Source organism: Mobula birostris, chromosome 21, assembly GCF_030028105.1.
Source record: "Mobula birostris isolate sMobBir1 chromosome 21, sMobBir1.hap1, whole genome shotgun sequence".
Lineage (NCBI taxonomy): Eukaryota > Metazoa > Chordata > Chondrichthyes > Myliobatiformes > Myliobatidae > Mobula > Mobula birostris.
In genome coordinates this window covers 49,838,371-49,865,826 of record NC_092390.1, presented here as the reverse complement: position 1 = coordinate 49,865,826, position 27,456 = coordinate 49,838,371, and the positions used below count along the sequence as shown (strand labels likewise).

At 42.5% G+C, this 27,456-nt stretch overlaps 1 protein-coding gene across 3 annotated transcripts in view; it reads right to left on the bottom strand.

The window, feature by feature from the left end:
- The window catches only part of LOC140185779 (C-terminal-binding protein 2-like), a 371,042-nt gene that overhangs the window by 220,559 nt on the left and 123,027 nt on the right, over window positions 1-27,456 (bottom strand). For all 3 annotated transcript variants that reach the window (XM_072239431.1, XM_072239428.1, XM_072239429.1), the window contains exon 2: window positions 10,468-10,637. In XM_072239431.1, coding sequence (XP_072095532.1) covers window positions 10,468-10,516 — 49 coding nt within the window. In that variant the 5' untranslated portion in view covers window positions 10,517-10,637. The remainder of the gene's footprint in view (window positions 1-10,467; window positions 10,638-27,456) is intronic.

Below are 27,456 nucleotides of genomic sequence, written 5' to 3'. Positions count from 1 at the left end.
AAAGTTGCCCTCTGATCTATGTTTACATCTGCAGGGTAAAATAATTGGAAATAATGCAAAATTGCAGTGGAGAAGAGGGAGTATTTGGCGATGTGAGTTTAATAAATGCTCCAACAAACTTTCATTGCTTGTGACTAACTTGCAGAGCAAGAAACTAATGCTCAATCTCATTCAATTTTGTTGTCAGCTGTGTAAACAGACAGATGAAGGTGCTGAACATTCTGAAGTGCAGTTCACCAAACTGGTCCCCTTTAAGAGAAAACACCAAATTAAGGATCACAGCTGGAAATAATCTGCAATCATAATCAAATCTGCAACTGTGGAATTCTTTACAACCATTTGTTCTCTTGTTCCAGTTACTTTCAAATCAGTAGCTATCAGGTCTGATGAAAAACATCAGACAAGAAAGGCAAATTTCTAGAAGGTAGTTCTGCTTATTTGTACTTTTAACTTGTCTTCAAAGCCACTTTTGTAGAACAAGAACGCATGATTACCCTCAAATGATGAAACTGAGTTTAATAAATCATGGGTAAAGGGATTGCTTAATGAGTACATTTGCTACAAAGCGAAGTACAAGTGGAAGACATGGGAACATTGCCTAACTTTCAGATTTTGTCACCCGCCAGCTGTTTTCACCACAGCAATCACTGTGAAAGACCTTTGCCAAAATGAAAATGAGATGTTGCCGTTAAACCAACAAATTGATTTGGAATTGTAATCTCCCCCATACCTACATAATTTTCACCACCCCTCACGCACTCTCCCCATTTCCATTCTTCTCTTTAAAGCACTGGTTCACAGTGGGTACAGGTTGGTGAGTTAGAATCCCCTGCTATTTCTCAAACTTTGCTGGCTCTATCTCATTGAATATCCAAGTGCCAAGCGGTCACTTGGCCAGGATAAGGAGGACAGCCAAGTCTGATCGTTTCCCAATTTATTGTCCATACAGCATATTTGCCAGCAGAGGCCACTGCGTAACAATGCGAGCAGGCAACCAGGCTGACTTAACCTGCACTTCCCCTCCAGCAGTTGCCTGCGACCAATTGTTCCACCCTCAGAGCTCACCCTCAGAATAGGAACTGAAGCTGGGAACACATGGGAACGGACTAAACCAGTGATTCTAGTCAAGGAGTTAACAGAACCGAATTCAAAATGACTTAACATTTTTCAACCCACCAAAACAAGTCATTGCATTGTTAAGCGAAAGGACTTCAGGCACTTTACTGTTAGGAGTCTTGAGTTATTTACAATGCAATCAATACCACTAAATGAACTCTGGGAGACCAGTCCACAACCATTAACTGAACAAAATAAAACGAAGCTAACCATGATATAGTAAAGATAAAATGACATGCCAGATAGCCCAATGATGGGGGCATTTCATTGTGTCCATGGGTGATCACAGCTTGTCACTAATGGTTGTCCAGAAGGAGACATCATATGCATCTGCATGTGTGTCTGGGCCGTTGTTTGCTCCAATTTTATTCATCTCACACAAAGTCACAGTAAAGTTGATGCAGAATTCAAACCATGTTCAGATTAACCTGTGATTGCTTTGCTCTTTTCTGTCACAATTATTAAAAGAATATATAAACCATAATAGAATTTCAGGTAAGAAAATTACCTCAGAGAGATGACCCAAGGGGAGACAGCCACGCAAATAAATTTGTCCAGATAGCATGACATTTTCTTTTTCCTTTCATTCTACAGCTTTAATGTTACACACATGGATGTAACAGATGACCTACTCTAGGTGCTAGCTTTACAAAATAGAGTGAGAGCCTTAAGAAAGTATTCAGCCCCCAACCCGTTGCTCACATAAATGAGTATTACAATCAGGGAGTTTGACCAATTTAACTGAGAATTTTTATTTGTGAACCACATGCTCCCTTTTTTTTCCCATATTGGAGCCCAAAAAACAGGGAAAATTGTAAAGCATGAAAAACTTAGCAGCATTCATGTTCGCATCTATTCTGACCAGATTTCCAGTTTACTGAGCATCAGCCGGGACACACCATCCTTATAGAGTATGGTGGAGGTAGCATCACGCTATTGGGATGATTTTCAGCCAGGACATACCATCCTTACAATAGAGTATGGTGGATGTAGCATCATGCTATTGGGATGATTTTCAGCAGCAGGCACTGGAAATCTGGTCAGGATTGATGGGATGATGAATGCTGCTGTAAGAGGTTTCTTCTTTTATGTTACTGCGTAGGTTAATCAAAATGGCTTCTTTGTTATGTTAACTGCTGAGAAAGTTCTCACACTAGCAGCTTGTTTGGGTTATAGAGCGAGTTGTATTCAGTTGCTAACCAATTGGGATAGATGTTATTCTTTCTTGTGTGTCTGTAAGTTATCGTGATGCACGAGTTTTTGGGCAGAAGGCGCGATGGGGAGAGAGAGAGTGGACACGATGCTGTGAGCGGGCCGACGAGGCAGACCCCAAGCCGGAGCCCAAGGTCCAGGGTCTTCGGCGAGGAGAGGAGACGAAGACAGACTCGTGTGGAGCGTCTGGTCGACCACCGTGGTTGGTCCCAGGCAGCAGGTCAAGGTGGACAGAGGGGATCGAATATTGAGAAGAGGACCGTTACTAGAGCTCCAACTGTTTGTGCACCAAGAGGTTGAACTTTGATAAGTTTGGCGCCTTTTACTTTCCTTTTATATTTTATCTCTTTTAATTATATAGTTCCAGTAATATCTATCAATTGTAATCATTTAATCATATATGGTGTATTGTCTGTTATTTGGCGGGGTGGGGTATATCACACAGCATCCACACGAACTTGATTACCCAGTTTGGCGGGGCCAAAGGCTGCTTCCCCTAGACGAAAGGGAGTTGAGCGAGCCTGAGGCTTAGCAGGGGGCTACACTGCTAAACACAGAGAGATCCTGGATAAAAACCTGCTAGCCTCTGCCAGGAAGCTTAAACTGGGTAGGGAGTTCATCTTTCATCGGGGCAATGACCCAAAGCACACTGCCAGGGTTTCAAATTCAGAAAATTGATGTTCATAAGTGGCCTGTCAGAGTCTTGAGCTCACAACACGCTGGAGGAACTCAGCAGGTCGGGCAGCATCACTTGAAACGATGAGTCGATGTTTCGGGCCGGAACCCTTCATCAGGACTGAAGAAAGAAGGTAGGGGAGGGTTGGAAGAAGGCTGGTAGGTTCAGTTAAAAAACCAGTAATTTGAAAGACAAAGGGGTGGGGGAGGGGAAGCAGGGAGGTGATAGGCAGGAAAACAATGACTAGTAGAAGAAGGAGGAGGAACCATGAGGGAGGTGATAGGCAGATGGGGGAGGGGGCAGAGTGAAATAGCAATAGAGGAAGGGAGGGGGAGGGAATTACCGGAAGCTTCTAGAATTCTATGTTCATACCAAGGGGCTGGAGACTACCTAGACGGTACATGAGGTGTTGCTCCTCCAACCTGAGTTTAACCTCATCATTGCAGTAGAGGAGGCCATGTATGGACATATCTGAATGGGAATGGGAAGCAGAGTTGAAGTGGGTGCCTACCAGGAGATCCTGTCTGTTGTGGCGGACGGAGTGGAGGTGCTCAACGAAGCAGTCCCCCAATCTGCGTCCCGCTTCACCGATGTGGAGGAGGCCGCACCGGGAGCACCGGATGCAATAGATGACCCCAACAGACTCACAAGTGAAGTGTTGCCTCACCTGGAAGGAATTTTGTCCCCCTCCGTCCACACCTCAGTGAGTTTCATGCCCGCCATGACGCTGAACTCTTCTTCCGTCGCCTACGTCTCTGAGCCTAGTTCTTTGGCAAGGATTCCCCTCCTCCTACTGATGACCCCTTCTCCTGTCTTCAACCCTCCTCCTCCTCCTGGACACCCCGCCCGGGCCTTCTACCTGCACTCGATCTCTTCATCTCCAACTGTCGCCGAGACATCAACCGTCTTAACTTCACCACTCCTCTCTCCTGTTCCAACCTCACTCCCTCTGAACTCACTGCCCTCCACTCTCTCCACACTAATCCCAACCTCACCATCAAACCTGCTGACAAAGGTGGTGCCGTAGTAGTCTGGCGGACGGACCTCTACCTCACTGAGGCCAAACGGCAGCTCTCTGACATCTCCTCTTACTTACCCCTGGGACAGGACCCCACCAAAAAACATCAAACCATTGTCTCCCGCACCATCACCGCCCTTATCAACTCCGGAGACCTTCAATCCTCAGGGGTTAAACTCATTATTCCCACACCCCGTACTGCTCAGTTTTACCTCCTCCCAAAGGTACATAAGCCTGACTGTTCCGGTAGACCCATAGTTTCTGCCTGCTCCTGTCCCACCGAACTTGTATCTGCCTACCTGGACTCCATTTTGTCACCCATAGTTCAGTCCCTCCCCACCTATATCCGGGATACATCCCATGCCCTCTATCTCTTCAATAACTTCCAATTCCCCGGTCCCAACCACTTCATTTTCACTATGGATGTCCAATCCTTATAAACTTCCATTCCCCATCAAGAAGGCCTCAAAGCCCTCTACTACTTCCCGGATAATAGACCTTACCAGTTCCCCACCACCACTACCCTCCTCTGGTTGGCGGAACTGGTTCTCACACTTAATAACTTCTCTTTTGGCTCTTCCCACTTTCTTCAGACTAAGGGTGTAGCTATGGGAACTCGCATGGGAGCCAGCTACGCCTGCCTCTTCATTGGTTATGTGGAACAGTCTGTGCTCCAAACCTATTTTGGTAACACTCCCCAACTTTTCCTTCGAAGATTGACGACTACATTGGTGCTGCTTCCTGCACCCATGCTGAGCTCGTCAATTTCATCGACTTTACTTCAAACTTCCACCCAGCCCTCAAGCTCACTTGGTCTATCTCGGACACTTCTCTCCCCTTTCTTGATGTCTCGGTCTCCATCTCTGGAGACAGACAGTCCACTGACATCTTCTACAAGCCCACTGACTCTCATAACTACCTTGACTATACCTCTTCCCACCCCGCCACATGCCAAAATGTCATTCCCTATTCCCAGTTCCTCCACCTCCACCACATCTGCTCCCAGGATGAGGCTTTCTGTTCTAGGACATCTCAGATGTCCTCTTTCTTTAAGGATCGTGATTTCCCTTCTACCATCATCAATGATGCCCTCACCCGCATCTCCTCCATTTCCCGCACTCGGCCCTCACCCCATCCTCCCACAACCACAACAGGGACAGAGTTCCCCTTGACCTCACCTACCACCCCACCAGCCTCCGGATCCAGCACATTATCCTCCGCAACTTCCGCCACCTTCAACAGGACCCCACCACTAAGCACATTTTTCCCTCTCCACCCCTCTCAGCTTTCCGCAGGGATCAGTCCCTCCGCGACTCCCTGGTCCACATGTCCCTCCCCACGGATCTCCCACCCGGCACTTATCCCTGTAAGCGTAAGTGCTACACCTGTCCCTACACTTCCTCTCTTGCCACCATTCAGGGCCCCAAACAGTCCTTCCAGGTGAGGCAACACTTCACTTGTGAGTCTGTTGGGGTCATCTATTGCATCCGGTGCTCCCGGTGCGGCCTCCTCTACATCGGTGAAGCGGGACGCAGATTGGGGGACCGCTTCATCGAGCACCTCCACTCCGTCCGACACAACAGACAGGATCTCCCAGTAGCCACCCACTTCAACTCTGCTTCCCATTCCCATTCAGGTATGTCCATACATGGCCTCCTCTACTGCAATGATGAGGCTAAACTCAGGTTGGAGGAGCAACACCTCATATACCGTCTAGGTAGTCTTCAGCCCCTTGGTATGAACATAGAATTCTAGAAACTTCCGGTAATTCCCTCCCCCTCCCTTCCTCTATTGCTATTTCACTCTGCCCCCTCCCCCAGCTGCCTATCACCTCCCTCATAGTTCTGCCTCCTTCTACTACCCATTGTTTTCCTGCCTATCACCTCCCTGCTTCCCCTCCCCCACACCTTTGTCTTTCAAATTACTGGTTTTTTAACTGAACCTACCAGCCTTCTTACAACCCTCCCCCGCCTTCTTTCTTCAGTCCCGACGAAGAGTTCCGGCCCAAAACGTCGACTCATCGTTTCCACTGATGCTGCCCGACCTTCCGAGTTCCTCCAGCGTGTTGCGAGTGTTGTCTTGATCCCAGCATCTGCAGATTATTTTGTGTTTAAGAGTCTTAAGCTTAACCTGATCAAAGCTCTCTGGCAAGTCTTCAAAAGATTGCTGTCCACCGTCGCTTCCCAACTAACCTGGCAAAGATTGAGGAATTTTGCAACAGGGAATGGACAAATCTTGCTCCATCACGATGTACAAAACTAGTAGCAACTTATCCAAAAAGACGACAGGCTGTAATAACTGCAGGAAGTGATTCAACCAAGTACTGATCAAAGGGGGATGAATACTTTTGAACTGCTGACAGCTCAGTTTTCGAGTTTTTGGTTTTTCATGCTTTACAATTTTCCCTGTTTTTTTTGGGTGTGCTCTACTGTGAGAAAAAGGCGCATGTGATTCTCAAGTACCTTGATCAAAATCCTTCGTTGTAATGCTCATTTTCTTACGGGTAAGCACTCAGAAGATTCCAGGCACCAACAAATATTCGAGGCTGCCAACAAATATTCTTCACTAAATCAGGTGGATTTTTATTCGATAAAACGTGAATAGATACTTTAAAATTAACATAGGCTAGTTCTTGTTGAGCACAAATTCAGATTCCAAGCCTTATATAAAAATAACTATAAAAGCAGATGACACTCAGAAAAGGAGAATGAGGTAGGGGAGATGACGCCCATTCCCACACTTAAACTGGACAATATAGATTACATTATTGGAATAATGGGAGGAAATTATTTCCTTGGCTTCAACATGGGCAAGAAGTAAGTAAGATTAGCACCAACTATCCACTTCAACCGATGTATCATCCCATTGAAAATTTCAATTTATTTATTGAAATACGGGGAAGAGTAGGCCCTTCGGGTCCTTCGAGCTACGCTGCCCAGCAACCCCCCAGTTTAACCCTAGCCTAATCACGGGACAATGTACGGTGACCAATTAATCTACCAACCGGTACGTCCTTCGACTGGGTGAGGAAACTGGAGCACCTGGAGGAAACCTACATGGTAATGGGGAAAATGTACAAACTCCTTTTATCACCTGCCTATTCCCCTGCAGAGGCATTCCCACCAACGCACCTTCCCAATAACTAGCATAAAGATTAGAATATAAAAAACACATTTCATTTAAAAAAGATATTGTAGTCAAGAGTTAATCGAGTATATCCATTCAAAGCTTGGGTTGCCAACCTGGAGTCCATGGACCCCTCAGCTAATGGTAGGGGTTTATGGCATAAAAGAGGGTGGAAACCCCTGAGTTAAAGGAAAGTCAGTTATTATCCAAATCCATTGTCTCTGCATTTTACTTGAGGCTACAAAAGTCAGCAATCATTTTCTGGCAAGGTAGTGTTAGGTTGTGTTGGTTGTTAACACAAATGATGCATTTCACTGTGTGTTCTGATGCATATGTGATAAATAAATTAATCTGAATCCTACACAGGTTGATGTGGCTGTGTTATGTTGACTGAGCATTTATCCTACAGCCTTGAGACAGCATCATGATCAATCAGTTTTTTTTCTAAGCTGCTGTGCAGAGAAGCACACTAGACAATGCAGGGTGCAGGGGAATAAGTAATTGGTTTTCTGTCTTGGTCATTCTGCTCAAGGGAGAAATGTTAACCAAGGCAGAGGTAGTCCCTCCTCTTCTTCAACTTATTCCTTTACATTCTGCCTGATCAAAATACGTTTGCTAATTATACAGGCTCAGTTTGCCTATTCCCTGATACAACAAACTCTCCCATCCCAGGAATCAATTTGGCAGACTTTCCTTGAACAATCTCCTTACAGGGAGACCACATCTGAACACCATATGCAAGGTACAGTCTTACCAAGGCTCTAAATAACTGCAGCAAAATAACTTTGGCCGTTTACTCAAATCCTTTTGTGATAATGGATTTAGTTTCTAACTTCTTGCTGTATCTGTGCACTAACTTTCCGTGACACCTTTTTTCTCTGAACGTTTCAATCACTTAGAAACAGAAATCCTACTTTTTAAAAAAGTCTTTTACCCCAAAGTCAGTGTCCTCATATTTCCACGTTATATTCCATCCACCTTGTTCATTCCTTTAGCCTGCTATACCCCACTAAGGCTCCGCTGTGTCACCTAAAGGTGACATTCGCTTTTGTACCATCTGCAAACTTCATATTTTACAGGTATTTCCCCTGCCTAAATCACCAACATAGATCATGAAGAGGTACCCCCAGCTCCTGCAGCACTCCACAAATCACCTTTTCCTAACCTGGCCATGACCCATTTATCCCAGCAGTCTGCTTTCTGGACATTAACCAACCCTCATTCCATGCCAGTATCTCAGCCCTATTGAATTTTATTTACTAATTTCTTCTGTAAAATCTTAGTGAAGGCCTACTAAAAGTTCAAATTCCTACATCCTTTGATTCTCTTTCATTTATTCTTCTCCTTACAACTTCAAAAAAAAACTAATTGACACGTCAAATATGATTTCCATCATCAAAGATCCTCATCACCCAGGCCATAACTTTTCTTACTGCTGCTATCAGGTAGAAGGTACAGGAGCCTCAGGACTTACACCACTAGGTTCGAAAGCAGTTACCACTCCTCTGCCATCAGGCTCTTGAACAAAAGAGGATAACTACACTCATCCATTGAGATGTTGCCACAACCAATGATCTCACTTTAAGGACTCTTTAACTCATTATTTCATGCTCTCATTATTTATTGCTATTTATTTATATTTGCATTTGCACAGTTTGTTGTCTCCTATGCCCTACTTGACTTTTCATTGATCCTGTTATAGTTACTATTCCACAGGTTTGCTGAGTATGCCTGGAGGAAAAAGAATCTCCGGGTTGTATGTGGTGACGTACATGTATTCTGATAGTAAAATTTACTCTGAACTTTGATTTCACTCTGTCACTGCTTCATTAGTAATGGATTCTCACAGTTTCCCTACTATCACTGTTAAATTATCTTCAGTTCTTGTTTTCCTCTACTTCTACTTTAAATAGGATTACATCTAATCCTTTACAAACTCTATAACCATGTTCCCACCATCACCAGAACACTTTAATGGGATGCAGGTCATCAAGCCTCCAGTCACATTAATTTGTCCCACATTTTATTCCTAATGTTTTTCAGCAGTTATTCACTCCAGACTGCTACAGCTTTCTAGAAGTTTTTTAGGTCTTCTTCCACAAAGACAGACACAAAATATTTGTATAACTTCTGTACTATTTCCTGTCTCAGTCTGTAAGGGATCAACACTAACTTTTGTTAACCTTTCTCTTACATTTCTGCAGAGGATTTCCCAGTCTGTTTTTATATCTCTCAGTAAATTATTTTTGTAGTCTATTGTCCCTTTCTTATCAATTTATTGATCTTCCTTTGCTGAATTCTGAAATTTTCCTAATCCTTGTTACTACACTTGACCGCAATATTACAAACTTTTTCCGTTAACCAAATGTGATTTTCAACTTCTCCTATATGCCATGACTAGACCACATTTCTGTTGGGTGGTTGAGTCTTAAAAGGCTATCGATTTGCTGAAATCAATGTAATTTTAAATGTAAGCCATTGTTGCTTACTGTCAAAACATTTAATATAGTTTCCCCAATCCATCATGGTCAACTGATATCCCATGCCTTTATAATTGATATAGCTAAATTTAAGATCTAATATCATTCATTATGTGCTGTGTTGTACGACATGGGCGATTATGGTCTTGACCATGATGGTTCTTGGCAAAGTTTTCGACAGATGTGGTTTGCCATTGCCTTGCCCTCTAGGCAGTGTCTTTACAAGACAGGTGACCCCAGCCTAATATCAAGCTGAAGTAAATTATATTCAGCCTCTGTATAAAATTCTATCATATTATTATCATTCTTCTCTACAGCTTCCAGTTTACTAACTTACCACGTTCTTATTGAAATACATTCATTTATTTAGCGATCCCACGCGAACAAAGCCTTCTGGCCCAACAAGCCTCACCACCCAGCAACCCACCTATTTAATACTAGCCTAATCACAGGACCATTCACAATGACCAATTAATCCATTAACCGGTACACCTCTGGACTGTGGGGGGAAACCGGAGCACCCAGAAGAAACCCACTCGGTTCATGGGGAGAACGTACAAACGCCTTACAGATAGCGCTGGAATTGATCTCCGAATTCTGGAATGTTCTGAGCTGTATTAGCATTGTGCCAAGCACTGCACTACTGTGGCGCCCCATACGTATGACTCTACAGTGTACACCACCTACTTAGCCAACCTGACACGTCCAGGTTATAATTTATCCTTCAAACCGCACATTACCAAACTGACAGCCTAACCTATCAGACATAATGACCCTGGCGTTCCTCAATTACCACTACTACTTTTGCTGAAGACCATATAACTGTGCAACCTGCTTACCTTCACAAATTCGATCTAATCGCTGTCGCTTCACTTTGTGCTTGTCCATCAGAGATGTCAGCCGTGCCACTTAAAGAAATCCTTTCGCTATAACAAGCAAACAGCCTTTCGAGTTGTTCACTATTCAGAAGAATCCACAGGAGTGCAAGTGCATAACTCTATCCCAAAACCTGAAATATTAACAGACAGAAGTAGTTAGTGAGACTGCAGCCACACGAATATTCAAAATAAAGCCTATACTAAGTCAGTGAAACCTCTTTACTGATGTGCTTCACCAAGGCTTGATGGGATAGCTCAACACCCCATAAATAAAATTTGTCAATTACGCTGACAAATACAGAGCAATGGGAAATTTGAACCACATCTATTTTAATTATTCATCTTCTGGGATTCTGAGATCATGGGCAAGAGCAGTGTTTATTGCCCATCCTGACCACCCTTGAGAAAGTGATGGTGAACCCTGTTGACCTTCTGGCGAAGGTGTTCCCACAATGCTTTTGGAGACAGAGTCCCATGCTTTAGTCCTGGTGACAAAGAGGGAATGGAGGAACAGTATATTTCTGCGTTAGGATAGTGGAAGTCTTAGACGGGGAGTTTACAGGTAATGTCCATTTTCTGTGACTAATCACCTTACCAAATTTGAAGCTTCTTGCTTTCTATTGGCATGGAGAAGATGTTTTTCAATCATAAATACTGAAGCTTGCAATAGGAAAATTACCACGAGTGGCATTTTGACTCTTTAAAGATTTAACTAATCTTTAAATCCTGCAAAAAAAGCCATGTGTCTCACATAAGGAAATTAAAAAATACACAATAGTTTTACACCGAAAAAATATTAAATCTTCTACATATTTTCTAACCTTTGATGCTACCTTGATTAGACTATTAAATTCTGGGGCCTAATTCATGAAATGGTTTAAGTAACGCCTTAAATCCAGTCTGCCATTTATACTTCATTCAGTCTGATGTCAGGGTTTAAAACCATACCAACTTTGAAGCCAAGTTAAGCGCACATATGTAACTAAAACTCATTTTAGTAATCCCCAAGTAATAAGCAGACACATTACAGAACCAGAATTAAGTGGTGTGACATACCACAATGCATCAGGCACCCTGCTATTGTTATTACAATTGTAGAATATGATGTCAGAAGTATCACAGTAGAGCAAGAGTCCCTCACAGTTCGATATTCAGGCAATATAAACATAGAAACATAGAAAATAGGTGCAGGAGTAGGCCATTCGGCCCTTCAAGCCTGCACCGCCATTTATTATGATCATGGCTGATCATCCAACTCAGAACCCTGCACCAGCCTTCCCTCCATACCCCCTGATCCCCGTAGCCACAAGGGCCATATCTAACTCCCTCTTAAATATAGCCAATGAACTGGCCTCAACTGTTTCCTGTGGCAGAGAATTCCACAGATTCACCACTCTCTGTGTGAAGAAGTTTTTCCTAATCTCGGTCCTAAAAGGCTTCCCCTTTATCCTCAAACTGTGACCCCTCGTTCAAGGTACATTTATTATCAAAGTACGTATACATTATACAACCTTGAGATTTGTCTCCTTACAGGCAGCCACAAAACAAGAAACCCAAAAGAGCCCACTTAAAAAAAGACTGGCAAACAATATAACCAGAGACTTGAAGCTTGTGCATTGATGAATCACTTAATTCAGCCAAGGAAATGTGAGCTATTGCTGCTTTGCTCTTGCGAGTAAAGTTACATTAGGACCTAGATTAGTGCTGAAATCTGAGTGTCATTTCAAAACATGCTTTACATCCTCTGTCTACAGTCTTAGAAGTACAGTACTTACAACTGTATCAACGTTAGATTCTCCTAATGTCAGGCACTGTGTAAGCAGTAGTAACAACCTAGCAACTAACCTTCCCAATTCACAACTTTCAGTCCACATTATTTTTTATCGTGCACTTCAAGCCACGCCACCCAGCAACCACCCCCCTCCGCCCGATTTAACCCAATCACAGGACAATTTACAATGACCAATTAACCTACCAACTGGTACGTCTTTGAACTATGGAAGGAAAGCAGAGCACCCAGAGGAAACCCATGCGGTCAAGAGGAGAACGTACAAACTCATTGTAGACAGCGGCGTTTGTAAACACTGCCAGCTAAAGAAATGGTTTGCAATGAGAAGTACTTTGAGTCCATAACATAGAACTGTAGTCAGCAGTAACTACCCTTCTCCTCGCCCAATGGAGCTATCGGAGAGATAAACCGACACAAAACTGCCTTCGATCTTCGTCATTTAACAGGACTAAACAAAACAAATGCTGTTGTTACTGTGTGGGAATAATTTTCTGCTGTCAGGAGACAACACTTTCTGACTATATTTGGTGCTTTGTGTTGTGTTTTTCACATGGTTTTCACAGATTAGAGTTCACCAGCATTAAAACTACCACAGCATCACCATGTTGCTTCACTATTAGATCAATGTCTTGTTTTTGCAAGTTCCTCCATTTCTAATCTTGATAAAATCTGCTGCAAATTGCAAACACTTACAACTTTCTATATCTAGGGAAATTAGACTTAAATTAATGGATGAGGCAAAACATTAAAATAATCTAACTAATATATTTAACCACCCAGGCCTTGCTCTTTTCTCGCTGCTGCCATCAGGAAGAAGGTACAGGAGCCTCAGGACTCACACCACCAGGCTCAGGAACAGTTATTACCCCTCAACCATCAGGCTCTTGAACCAAAGGGGATAACTTCACTCACCCCATCACAGAAATCTTCCCACAACCTATGGCCTTACTTTCAACATAGAACCCAGAACGTAAAAATCTACAGCACATTACAGGCCCTTCGGCTGTCAATTTGTGTCCACCATGTAACCTACTCTAGAAACTGCCTAGGATTTCTCTATTGCATAGCCCTCTGTTTCTCTAAGCTCCATTTTTAAGAGCCTCTTAAAAAGGCCCTATTGTATCTGCCTCTATCACAGTCGCTGGAGATGCATTCCACGCACCCAGCACGCTCTTTGTGAAAAGGACTCTTCATCTAATGTTCTCAATATTTCTTGCTTAGTTATTTATTATTTCTATTTCTTTCTTTTTGTATTTGCAGAGTTTTGTTTTGTTTTGCATACCAGAGTTGGTGCGATCTTTCATTGATATTATTATTCTATTATAGATTTATTGAGTATGCCCACAAGGTAATGAACCTCAGGGTTGTATATGGTGTCATATAAGAACTTCGCTAATAAAATTTACTTTGAACTTTGAAGCATGTAGACCCATTGAAGGTAGGAAGTATTAAATAGGATGCCATTTATCCCATTGCATTTCTGATTGCCTTTCAGACCTATTTCCCACTGTGTAAGATTTCATTCTCCTTTTTTGACTTCAGTGCTTCAAATGTTCAACTACTTTTGTTTTAGAAGCATCAATGGAGTCTCGAACAACATTGTTTCTGAATATACTTTTGATTGTCCCAACACTCTGTATGAAAGAATTTGGTGTTATGATATTCAATTTTTTAAGCAGTGAAGATAGTTTCCCAATATACATCTCAACATGTCAGTAACTTCAAATGCCATTAATAGATCTTTTAATAATTGTACATTTAATTAAAACAATGATGATCACCTGTGGACTGAGAGTACGCAAGGACCTCATCGGGATTTTTTAAAGATCCATTTACCTCAGTTTGTGGACAAGTTTTATTAATTAGATTGAGAGTCACAGAGCACAAAAGCAGGTCCACACTGACCATCAACCACCCACTTACACAAATTCCATTTTATTCCACATTTCTTCTGATATATCCTGACAAACCTCTTTTTGCTAAAGCCTATTTGTTGTTAGAAGTGAATGGAGTATTGTATGATGTAGACATTCCTTAAAATATAAATGAGTTATGAATTTGAATTTTAATGCCACTGACTCCTTAGGGTGCATGTCTCTGAACAATAAAGTTCATAATGCATTTTGTCCAGCCTTTTCAAAAGGTATTTACATGATCTTGCTTTACAGGAATGCAGACTGTATTATAGTGATAATAGTATCTTACTGAACTATCAGTGTAGTAACAGACCCAAAGGAAACACCTCTCACCTCTTAGCACCTAAAACTTGGAAGGCAGTTAATGCACAACTGTACAATACTGAACTATTTCATCATTCAGGAAAATGTAAAAGTTGCTGCATTCTTGCACTAGAATATGTACTTAAACAAAATTAACGGCATTCTTTTATTTGTTGCACAAGCCAGCCCACCTGCTAATGCAGATGTATTGTATGTCAGAAACAGTATCTTAAAATATACTTTATCAATTGGAACAATTGTGGTATGCTGCATATTTACTTAAAAGTCAGAATCTGTTACTGAGAAGAACTTTACCTGGGCAATATAAAAGATTTCACTGCCTAAATGAAGCATTTTAATTACAGATTGTAATGAAGTTTGCAATAAAACCAGCCACATGCAATGATACAAAAGCAAACCAGGGAATGCAAACATCTCAATTCAATCTGGACTTTTAGTTGTCACTGCTTTAACCAATTTAAATATAACCAGTATTAAGTTTGGTATAGATTAGATAAATCCTGACTCAGGATTTAGAGAAATATCATGTCTTGAGGTATATGCTAAATAAAAGATTTAAACAGTCAGCATGACTTACAGGGATATATAATGCCTGCATGTTTCTACAAAGACAAAAGTTTGGGAGACTTCTGTTTAAGCATTCACTTGTTTGAAAAGAAGACTGTGGGTAGGGATTTCTGGGATATATTGAGGACCTGCTTATTATTTTGCATAATGTAAACCTTTCAACTATTGACCACCAAGCTTCTAGGTGGTAATTCCTTATTTCAGTTCTGAAGGCATGTATGCATTGAAATACTTCCTGGTGTGGAGACACCAATGCCCTTGAACGGAAAATCCTGCAAAATGTAGTGGATATGGCCCAGTCCATCATGGGTGTAGTCCTCCCCCACTACTGACCACATCTATACGGAGCGTTGTCGGAAGAAAGCAGCATCCTTCATCAGGGACCACCACTCCCCTGACATGCTCTCCTCTCACTGCTGCCATCAGGAAGAAGGTACAAGAGCCCCAGGACTCACACCACCAGGTTCAGGAACACTTAGTGCCCCTCAACCATCAGGCTCATGAACCAGAGGGGATAACTTCACTCAACTTCACTGGCACCTCTTCCTACAGATGCTGCCTGGCCTGCTGCGTTCACCAGCAACTTTGATGTGTGTTGTTTCCACAACCTGTGTATTCATTTTCAAGGACTCTTCAATCTCATGTTTTTGATATTTATTGCTTTATTTATTTACTATTATTATTATTTCTTTATTTTTGTATTTGCACAGTTTGTTGTCTTTTGCACACTGGTTGAGTGCCCATGTTGATGCAGTATTTCATTGATTCTATTATGGTAATTATTCTATTATGGATTTATTGAGTATTCCCACAAGAAAATGAATCTCAATGTTGCTAATGGTGACATATATGCACTTTGATAATAAATTTACTTTGAAATTCCACAGGTATTTATTTAAAAGCCTGTTCTGTCAAGGGTCTGTCAATGAGTTTAGGGTGCCAGATGGCACAACAGGTAGAGCTGGCACTCAATTCCAGCACTTAAAGTTCAACCATGCCCTTCACTGTTGTCTCTGTGACCAAGTGAGTTCCCTCTGGATGCTCCAGTTTCCTCTCACATCCGAAAGTTTGGTAAGGTTAACTGACCACTATAAGTTGCCACTAGTGTGTACATGAGTGACAGGATCTGGGCAAAATTGACAGGAATGTGGACAAAACACTTGAGATTGGTATAATTTTAGCATAAGTGGGTGATTGTTGGCCAGTATGGATTTAAGCGTCAAAAGGCTATGCTCCCATACAGTATAACTTGATAACTTCAGAGAGTGAATCACTCTCCTGCACTTCTGTACACATGCCAGTATAAGAGGTCAATTTCCAATAAAGGATTATATGTTAGAGGCAAATTATGTTTGACCAGTCGGAATGAATTCTACTGATAAAAGTGACATAGAAAGTTGATTACTGAGTTGTGGCAGAAGTATCCTTAATTAACTTTCGGAACATAGTGGACAAAGCCCAGAGAAAGAGTGATCAGCAAAACCACTGGTCCATGGCATAACAGAATCCAGTGGTAGCAGATCAAATCCTGACTTAAAGTTTGAAAGCACAAAGTCATCATGATCAGACTGGGATGAACACTTGGAATACTACATCTGCTAATGCCTTAGGGGTAGATATGCAAACAGAATTTGGTATGTTATGGATCCAAAACTCAAAGATATGGTGAAGGGTGAATAGAGAAATACAGTAATAGATGTCAGGTTGACATCAATAAGCTTGCAGGATGAGTAGATAACTTGTGAATGACATTTAATATTCAGCAGGGTATACTGATGAATATGATACAAAAATGGAGAGAGACAAGGAAATAGTAGTATTTGAATATTATGCAAATGCAGTGAGATTCTTGTATATCAGTGTATGATCCTTTGCAAGTCGCGGGATATGTGGAGAAAATGGTCGGTAAAGTATATGGGATCCTAGACTTCATATGTAGAGGGCACTGAGAATTTAAAAAAAACACAAGGGTTTTAATCAACACTTATAAAGTAAGAGCTAGGCTACGATTTGCTTAAGTCTAGTCACTATTCCTGAGGAACTTTTAGGGCCCCAGAGAGAGTACAGAAGAGATGTACCAGGTTTCAGAGATGAAGGATTTCAACTACCAGCTTAGAGCATCTGGGGATGTCCTCCTTGGAACAAAGGAAATTAAAAGGAGATTTAATAGAGGTGTGCAAGATCACAGTTGGCCTTGATACTGTGGAGACAAGTCTTTTCCATTGGCAGATGGTTGAAGAATCTAAGAACATAGGTTCAAAGTGGGAAAAAATACAGGAAGATTTTTGGTAAAATTCCGTGTGACTGATTCAGAACTCATTTATTATAAGGATGATGGATACAGAATTGATCAGTTTTCTGCAGGAAGTTGGTTAGTTGGGTATTTGAAACATTATTTGGAGACCAGTGGGTATCTAATCACAGATCCTACAGAACTCAATGGACCAAATGGCTTCTTCCTCTCAATAATAAAGCAGTGGTTGTTGAGCTGTTTCTGATTCAACTGTCCACAACCCCAACATCTGGTGTAACAATATACACACAAATCTACTATTATTTCTCATGACAAAGCTATGACTTGTTGAGCAGATCGCATTCATAGAGTATTTATTCCCTGTTTTACTGATCAAAATTACTAAGTAGCACAGCAAAGCTCAAGCCAGACCAGACCATGTTCAGAAGCAATCAACCATTCTTCAGAAAACAGCTTTTAACTTTGGACTCTTGAGTTGTGAATATCCTGAACTTCAGCCCATGACCAAATTATTCCTATGGTCAACGCTGGCAAGAGGTCATCCAGTGATCTCAGAAAAACAAGAGAAAATATGCAGATCACATAAAAGTTGCTGGTGAACGCAGCAGGCCAGGCAGCATCTCTAGGAAGATGTACAGTCGGCGTTTTAGGCTGAGACCCTTTGTCAGGACCTGACGAAGGGTCTCGGCCCGAAACGTCAACTGTACCTCTTCCTAGAGATGCTGCCTGGCCTGCTGCGTTCACCAGCAACTTTTATGTGTGTTGCTTGAAATTCCAGCATCTGCAGATTTCCTTGTGTTTGCGTTTTTAAAATATGCAGATGCTGGAGGAACTGTGCAGGCCAGACAGCATCCATGAAAAAGAGTTTCAGGCTGAGACCCTTCATCAGAACTCTGAAGAAGGCAATTGCAAGGTTGCTCTGGAAGAGCTGTAAAATATTATTAGAGACCAGGTTATCTAAAAGCACGTGTTCTGTAAACAAAGGCATGAGCCACTGGAGTTCTGTCTGTTGCAGAAAATAGAAGAGCAGTTGTAACCTTTAGCCAACTAAAAAAGAGGAAATAATATATAGACACTGATGTTAGTTTGCAGGATTATTTTATCAGTCAGAACATCAAATTAGTATTCTAACTGCTGAGAATTCTTAAGAGTTTTCACTAGTTCTTCATGCGGCCTTGGATTACCTGGACAATACTGAAACTTATGTCAGGTCGCTGTTTATTGACTAGAGCTCAGCACTTAATACAATCATTCCTACAGGTCTGATCTAAAAGCACTAAACCCTGAGTCTCTGAACCTCCCTCTGCAACTGGATCCTCAACTTCCTCACTGAAAGACCACAATCTGAGCAGATCGGAAATAAGATCTCCACCTCACTGATAGTCAGCACTGGCACACCTCAAGGATGTGTGCCTAGCCCACTGTTCTGCTCTCTCTATACCCACGTCTGTGTGGCTAAGCACAGCTCAAATGCCATCTATAAATTTGCTGACGACACAACTATTGTTGGCAGAATTTCAGATGATGATAGGAAGCCATACAGAAGCCAGATATACCAGCTAGTTGAGTGGTGTTGCCACAATAACATTGCACTCAACATCAACAATACCAAAGATTTGGTTGTGGACTTCAGAAAGGTTAAGACGAGGGAACACACAACCAATCCTCATAGAGGGATTAGCAGTGGAAAGCGTGAGCAATTTCAAGTACCTGGGTGTCTATCTGAGGATTTAACCTGGGCCCAACATATTGCTGCAGCTACAGAGAAGCAAGGACAGCAGCTATATTTCATTAGGAGTTTGTGGGGGCTTGGTATGTCACTGGTGGTGGTGGGGGCGGAGAAGGGCTACGGCAGCGGATCAAAATAAAGCTGCAGAAAGTTGTAAACTCAGTCAGTTCCATCATGGGCACTAACCTCTACAGCATCCAGGGCATTTTGAAGAAGCGGTGCCTCAAAAACGCACCATCATTAAGGACCCCCGTCACCCAAGACGTGCCCTCTTCTCATTGCTAACATCAGGGGTGAGGTACAGGAGCCTGAAGACACACACTCAATGATTCAGGAACAGCTTCTTCCCCTCTGCCATCAAATTTCTGAAAGGACACTGAGCCCAGGAGCATTACCTCTGTTCTTTTTTGCACTACTTGATTTAACTGTTTAATATACAGAAATATGCTTGCTGTAATTCACAGCTTTTATTATTATATATTGCAATATACCGCTGCTGCATAACAACAAATATCACAACATATGCCAGTGATACTAAAGCTGATTGTGACTCTGAGAACATGAGGCAGTTGGATTTTTCTAAGCTCTCATTCCAGGTTCACAAGTGATGCAGTGATAAAGCAACTGGACCTCCAATATGGCGTGTGCTCATTCACTGTACAGGCTATACTCCCTCCTTATTCTCAGAACTAATTGAAAGATTTCCTTCATTCACTGCTCAGCACAATGATAAGTCAGAAAACTGGGAAAGACAAAAGCATTCAGAACTGCAGAACTAGAAGTACTGTCAGATAAAGAATTAATTAGTACTCAAGGAAATAAGAGTCGTTTCAGTTAAATGTTTTATTTTAGACACACAATAATCATCTTAAGACTTGGTAATTGCGTAATAATTCTCATTTCCCTCTGCACAGTGGGTGTTTTCTCAGCAAATCATGAAAGAGGCTCTCAATGATACTTCGCATACTTTTATGAATAAACATCTCATAAACCCTCTGTGTTGAGCAAGTTCTGAAGGTGAACTGAGAGACAAATCCAGGGCAATTAGACTGTGAGAACTGCTTACTGTGAGCCTCCAACGGTTGTCCTTTCTCCCACTGGTTAACCTTCTCTTTGGTGCCTTGTAACACTAACTACTAATTAACTGCTGGTGTAAAATGCCAGTGCTCAACCTTCCTGCCTTCCTCTCCACCCTCCCACTCTTTCCGCACCTTTAAACCCCACATGCAGGCCAATGAGAACTGATCTTGCAAATTTAGCCCTCAACCACCTGGGCTTCTCTGGACATCATGTTCCTAAACAGACTGCACGTCACGGCACAGCTCCCAGTTATTTAAACTGTACCTCAGATCAGTTTCAGCTGCTGAGCCTTAAAATTTACCAGTTCACAGCAGAAGTTTCACTCACTTGCGGAGAGCTAAATCTCTTTGCTGCGTCTGGGTCTTAGGCTGACCTCCAACTGCCTGTTTCTGCTAAATTCAGTTATGCAAATCTCCTTCATATCCAAAGAAAGACTCAGAATGTGGCCCTACAAATAGCTTCACCAAACCGATTTCCAAAAATGTCTGTTAGTTCATCAATATTCCACACTGACTCCACCTCCCCACATCAACTGTATCCATCCCACCATGACAGATTATTGTCTTGGAGCTTCCCCCCCCCCCCCAGCATTTTCAGTTCATTATCAGAAAATTATTAACTTACCTTTTTTAAAATATTGCTGTGTATACTCTGTTTCCATTTCTGTGCACAGCTCAGCTGCCAGACCCAAGCTCATCATTTCCAAGATCAAATTTTTCCTCAAAAAATACTCAGCTGCACTCTTGCCCATTCTTATTTGCCTCCGTTTCTCCCTTCTTGATGTCTCTTGCTCTTCCACTATTCTACCCTTTGTTCCCAGATGCTGCTGCTTCCTCGGATTTGGCTCTCGCTTGCACATTCACCCGATGCCTTTCTGAACATCGTCCATTTGGACACATCGAAGCCTCCCCATAAACAGCCATCCCATCTGCGCGACCCTATTTTCTCGCCACATGCTCAGGCAGCAGTGATCGCCATGACCATCTTCATCCCACATACAGCAATCTCTACCAGTGCTGCAGTCCCCACCTCTTTCCACTTCTACAACATCTGCCCACTCTGAACAAGACTCTTGCTACAAAAAAATGTGGCCTTGACCGGATGCAGGCTACAGGCGATGAATATTTCTTGTGCTGCTTCACGCAATTATATGTTCAACCACTTGCCCTGCCCTGTGCATCTTGATTCATCACCGAGGTCACCCTTCGTTCCACCCGTCTCACCATTCATTTAAAAATCCTCTTTTTCTGGCAACTCTAATATAATTCTTCATTTGTAGGTGATCATGGTCTTTCCGTGACTATGATTGTTCTTCAGAAGTGGTATGCCGCTGCCTTCTTCTGGGCAATTATCTTTACAAGATGGCTGACCCCAGCTATTATTAATACTCTTTCAGAGATTGGCTGCGTGACATCAGTGGTTACATAACCAGGACTTGTGATATGCACCAACTCTTTAAACAACCATCCACCAGCTTCTCCCATGGCTTCACATGACTCTGCCCAAGGGTGACCGGGAGGCTAGCAGATGGAAGGAGGGCCTTACGCCTTCTTTGGTAAATACGCATCTCCACTCCGTCACCCACAATGTAATAAACGTTTCACTAAGATTATGTTGATGTTATTCCTCCTGAACTCATGCCACCAACTAATTTCTCATCCTCAGTGATTGATTTAAACCTCAAGACAAATTTCTGCTCTATGCCAAGTTCACTGCTCTCCCCGCCTCCCTTAATCACTCCACATAAACATTCCCACCGCACAATCTCAGCCCAGTGTTGACCTTGCCTTCTCATATCCCATCCATTCTCCCACTCAGTCACGACTACAGTCTGCAAAGACTGCTTCCTTGTGCTGCCGGCTGCCCACAGTTCCCTGTTCTGTCTCAACCCACTTTCCAGTGTCTACCCTGGAAAATAACTTACCCAATTCACTTACGGTGGCATTGTGAAAATTCCACTTGGCCCTCCACTCATCACAAGACTCCTGCCACTACAGTTCTGCTCAACCACACCTTCACTTTCATTGCCGCTGCCTCTGATATTAATATTGTTATTCACTCTCACTATGGCCTGTCCCCACAGAGTGAGCTTATCTCCATCATCTTATGTCTATTATTAAATAGATGTGGTGGGGTGGAAACATAGCAAAATAACGTGGACAATGGAAAATCTAAATACATGAAAATCTTACATCTAGTGTCCCCCAATCATTTCCGGAGTCGACCAGACTCCTTCAATACACATCACCTCTTTAAGGTTACTTGAGAACACACCAGCATTGTGCATAAGCATGTTGATTAGCACAAATCTCATCCCCACCACTTGCTAGAAATTGAGATGTTAGCCCATATTCAGACCAAGACAACACAAGTTATGTCCCATTCCAACACCAGAGTAATTGCATTGTCAAGTTCGCCGATGAGGTGAGGCTCGTCATGGACAATGATGAAACAGCCTACAGAGAGGAGAGGAGATGGTAGGACTTGAGGCCTGGTGCCAGGCTTATAACTTCTTCCTCAATGTCAACAAGACCACAGCAATGGTGACTGACTTCAGGAGAACTCGCACCACTCGTACCTCTCTTTATACCGCCTTACACACAGCAGTGTGAGAAGCAAGAGTGGATAACGTGTGGACAACAGCCTGGTACTCTCTCGACCTGGATTCTAACTCAAGCTCAATCTACCTCGCTTCATCTCTTCCCTTTTCTGGCAATTGCTGGGAGACTTTGCTCACTCAGTTTAATCCTAGTCATATCCAAAACCTTGAGCTCAAAAGGACAGCAAAGTAGAATCTGAACTGAACAAGTCCTAAACACAATGTGGCTACAAAAGGACAGAGGTTACGAGTCCTGCGGTGAGTAACCCATCTCGTAACTCCACAAAGCCTCTCCACTATCGACGAGGCTCAAGTCAGCAGTGTCATAGAAGACTCTACATTTATGATAGGAGCAGAATTAGACCATTTGGCCATCATGTCTACTCTGCCATTCAATCATGACTGATTTAATTTTATTTTTATTTATAGAGATACAGCATGGAATAGGCCCTTCCGGTCCTTTGCGCCGTGCCACCCTGAAATCCCGCAATTTAATCCTAGCCTAATCACAGGACGGCTGGCTGGTGGCGTAGTGACATCAGCGCCGGACTCCGGAGCGAAGGTCCACAAGTTCAAGTCCAGTCGGGCTGCTCCCGGGCATGTTTTCCATCCGTGCCGGGTTGAGTGTCGAGCTCGCAACTCGGCCTCATAAAAAATAAAACTGCGCTGTGAGAAGGACGTGGGGGACCACTCACAGAATCTTTCCTCCAAGGCAACCACTTGAAAAAGTGGTCGCCGAGGCTCTGGCAGAGCATGGCACACACACAGAAAAAAAAAATCACAGGACAATTTACAATAACCAATTAACCTACCAACCGGTACATCTTTGGACTGTGGGAGGAAACTGGAGCACCTGGAGGAAACCTACGCAGTTACTGAGGGGAACGTACAAACTCCTCACCGACAGTGGTAGGGGTTTATTTATTTATTTTCCCTCTCAATCCCATTCCCCTGCCTTCTCCCCCATATCCCCAATCACTTGGCCTCCCCAGCCATCTGTGGCAATGAATTCCATAGATTCACCACCCTCTGGCTGAAAAATTTCCCCCTCATTGTTGTTCTAAAGAGACACCCTTGTATTCAGAGGCTGTGTCCCCAACAACATAGCAGCCCACTTGATAGGCAGCCCATTCACTCATTCACCACTAACACACAGTAGCAGCAGTTTGTACCATTCGCTGCATGCACTGCTCCAACTCACCAAGACTCCTTATACAGCGGCTTTCAAACCCACGAGCTCTACCAGCTCGAAGACGGAGAACAGCAAAAGCATGGGAACGCCACGAGCTGGAAGTTGCCCTCCAAATCACACACCATGCTGACATCATCCTTCACCGGCATTGAGTCGAAGTCCCACGGCTCTCACCCACACGGTAAGCACGGCAGTAGATCAAAGCGGGCAGCTTGCTACCGCCATCTTCTCAGAGGCAGCGAGAGATGGACAATTAAATACTGGCTCAGCCTGCAAAGCTGAGTGAATGTGGAAAAGGGAAAGATTTTGCCAGTGCCATGCACAGTATTCAGTGACGTTTATGTATGAATTTATTGACTGATGTGCTTCGCACAACTTGTATTTCATCTGACCTAAGAAGCTTTCATTCTTACTTTGCCCGTAACGAGGGAAATTCCGTGCTTGCCCTTATTTGTTTATATTGCTACTATTTATTTTTATTGGAAGATATTTAGCTCTGATACTGCAGACAAATTTGAAAGCTTGCTTACAGAGGGCCCTTGCCAACATAATTATTTAATTGGTTTGTACTATCAACTATAAAATCAATAAAGCTTAAAGGGGAACTCCATTTATTTTTACCCAAAGTCACCAGGGTCTGACTTCTTCCCAGAGTGTCAATATTGCAATGTAGAAAGGAGGAAGAAAAATACAACCGGCTTTATACAAATGTACGACACAACTAATTTTCATGGAAAGAGGATGAATAAAAGCAAAAGCAGAGAGGTGGCTTAGACTACAAGCCTTGTAGGGCTGATTTTACATGAAAAAGTTTCTCTTTTACTGACAAGGTTAAACGCTTCAGAACCTGAAAGAAGCCAGACTGTTAAGAGTAATTAGGGATGTAAGGTGACCTAGTTCATGTGCCTGACCTACTTTGTGCAGATTAGTGTCACAGTTCTTGCAGGGAAACGTTAGGACAGCGCTGGATGGATCCTGGATACCTGACCTTTAGGTCAGTGCTCTCCTTCCCATGTTGTCATGATAAACGGCAACGTTCTCTACCTAAAATTGACAGATTTCAGTCCATCACAAAATTACACAGTCAAAGAGATGTGTCAGCTATAACCATCAAAATAAGGCATTTTAAAACACAATGGAGTGATGTTTTTCTCCTCCTAAAAATGAAGCGTGTTCTTTGTTGTCCTTAGCAAAGGTAATCAGTTTAGAGTAATTGCTGGAGGCACCTGCAGCTATTGGTGCAAGGTAAACCCACAATTCAGCAACAAGTCACAGAAAAATCCATTGTCAATACCAAAAGCAACTAAATAAGCACACCACAATCCCCAATTCTGAACAGCTTCCACTAAAAGCACACCTTGGCTACTGATTTCTGTCGGAACACTCAAATATTACGGGGAGGAAGCAGGAGAATGGGGTTGAGAGGGATAATAAATCAGCCATTTTTGTTTTGGCAGACCAGACTCGATGTACCAAATGGCTGAACCAGCTCCGTTGTTTTATAGTCTCACTTGTACTTATAATGGCCCTTTTTCGTAATCAAACGTGGGTTTCTACACTTGCCTGGATGAGTAGGCAGCAATGTGAAGTACACTATTACTCAATTGAGACTGTTTTCATAAACTGATAAAATTTCTGTTTTCTTATCTGGTATCACACAGCAAATTATGTCATGCTCTCTATTTACAGCTACACTCTGATAATGGTGTGGAGGCCCCCTTGGACAACTGTGGTCTTGAGTCATTCTCTAATAAGTGTCTTCAATCTGCCAAGTACTGTTCCAAGTTGTTCAACTGCACCTAAAACCTACAACAGCCACACAGTCAATAATAAAGTTGCTTTTATACTTTGTGGTCAACCTATTCATTTCAGTTTTCAGGTCTCCAAACTACAGCTCAGCAAGACAGGAATGTTTAAATTCACCAATAACATTACAACTTTATTTAGCTGGACTTGCAGTTTGCAGCCTCATGTGCCCAATCTTCTTCCTTTAGTCTTCTTGGGTCAGTAAGTACCCGTTAAAAAATTCATGAAGCATATCACATCCTAAAATGTGTGAATTTGCTTTAAATTCTGTCCACTTGAATTGAGAAAAATATCGGTTGACATAAATAATTAGTGACTCTGTTATGGCACACCAGCACCGATGAGTTAGCCTTAAGCATTTATTCTGCCACAACTAATCCTTTTCCTCTGGTGGCTGTGAACTCTAACAGATTCAGCACAATACTCATGACCTTCTACAGATGTACAGTCGCGAGCAACTTAACATGCTGCATCAGAGCAGGGTTCGGAAACCGTACTGTGGTAGACAGGAAGACTTTAAAACGGGTAGTCAAAACTGCCCAACACATGACCAGTGCCAGCCTGCCCGGCATCAAGGATATGTATACAGAAAGGTACTGCCAAATGGCCAGAAATATTGTGGAGGATCCCACATACCCTGCCTATGGGCTGTTTGCCTCCATCCCATCAGGATGGATGCTTCGCAGCATCCTTGCCAGAACCACCAGACTCAAAAACAGTTACTTTTCCCCAAGCAGTAAGGCTGATCAACACCTCCACCCACTAACCCATCACTCCACTACCCCCAGCACCTCTACTTTGTCATTTCCTGTCAGAGTCACCTTTAGCCCAGACACTCTTGTACCTAGCATCACTTTAGGTACATATAATCTATGTATTTATATTTATTGTGTTTTTATTATTCTGTTCTTTATCTTTGTGCTTTTTATATGCTGCATCAGATCCTCAGTAACAACTATTTCATTCTCCTTCACGCTTGTGTACTGGAAATGACATTAAACAGTCTTGAATTAACGCCTGCCTCATGAAGTTTGATTTCCACTAACTTGGATTAAAGGCCAGGGTTGGTGTGGGGATGAGTCTAACAAAAAGATCTAAAACACTGGTGACAGAACATCCATTACCAGTATGGATACTCACAGGAACAACTTAAGGGCAGGAATGAAGGACACCACAGAAAAGGGGAATTGTAATTTGTAGTCTTTCCTACAGCATATTGACAATGAATAGGTTACACCACCCCCCACCACAACCCGACACACACACACACACACACACACATAGATGCTGTCTGATTTGCACTACTTCTTGTACTTCCTGTTTTTTCCCCTGTGAAGATTTTCATGTATATTTGCTATCTTTTGCCATTCAATACATAACTTGGAAATGAGAAAGAAGTCACCATTCTCCAGTTCCTTCTATCCCAGAGAGGCTGCAATTTTCTACAGCTCAAAAAGGGTGGTGAAAATTGCCACCCTCTGCCAAACACCACCCCTACCTGTAAACTGCAAAGCTCTCCTTTGAAAATCAACTGCTGTAAATGAATTCTGCAACATTTTTGAACATCAAAACTTTGATTTTTTTAAAAGTTCCACTCAGTATATGAAGAGTGTGCCTTCAGTCTCCCAAATCCAATAAGTTACTGTAGGCTGATTTTTTTTTCTGGTACAGAGGAAAAACAATATATTTTGAAC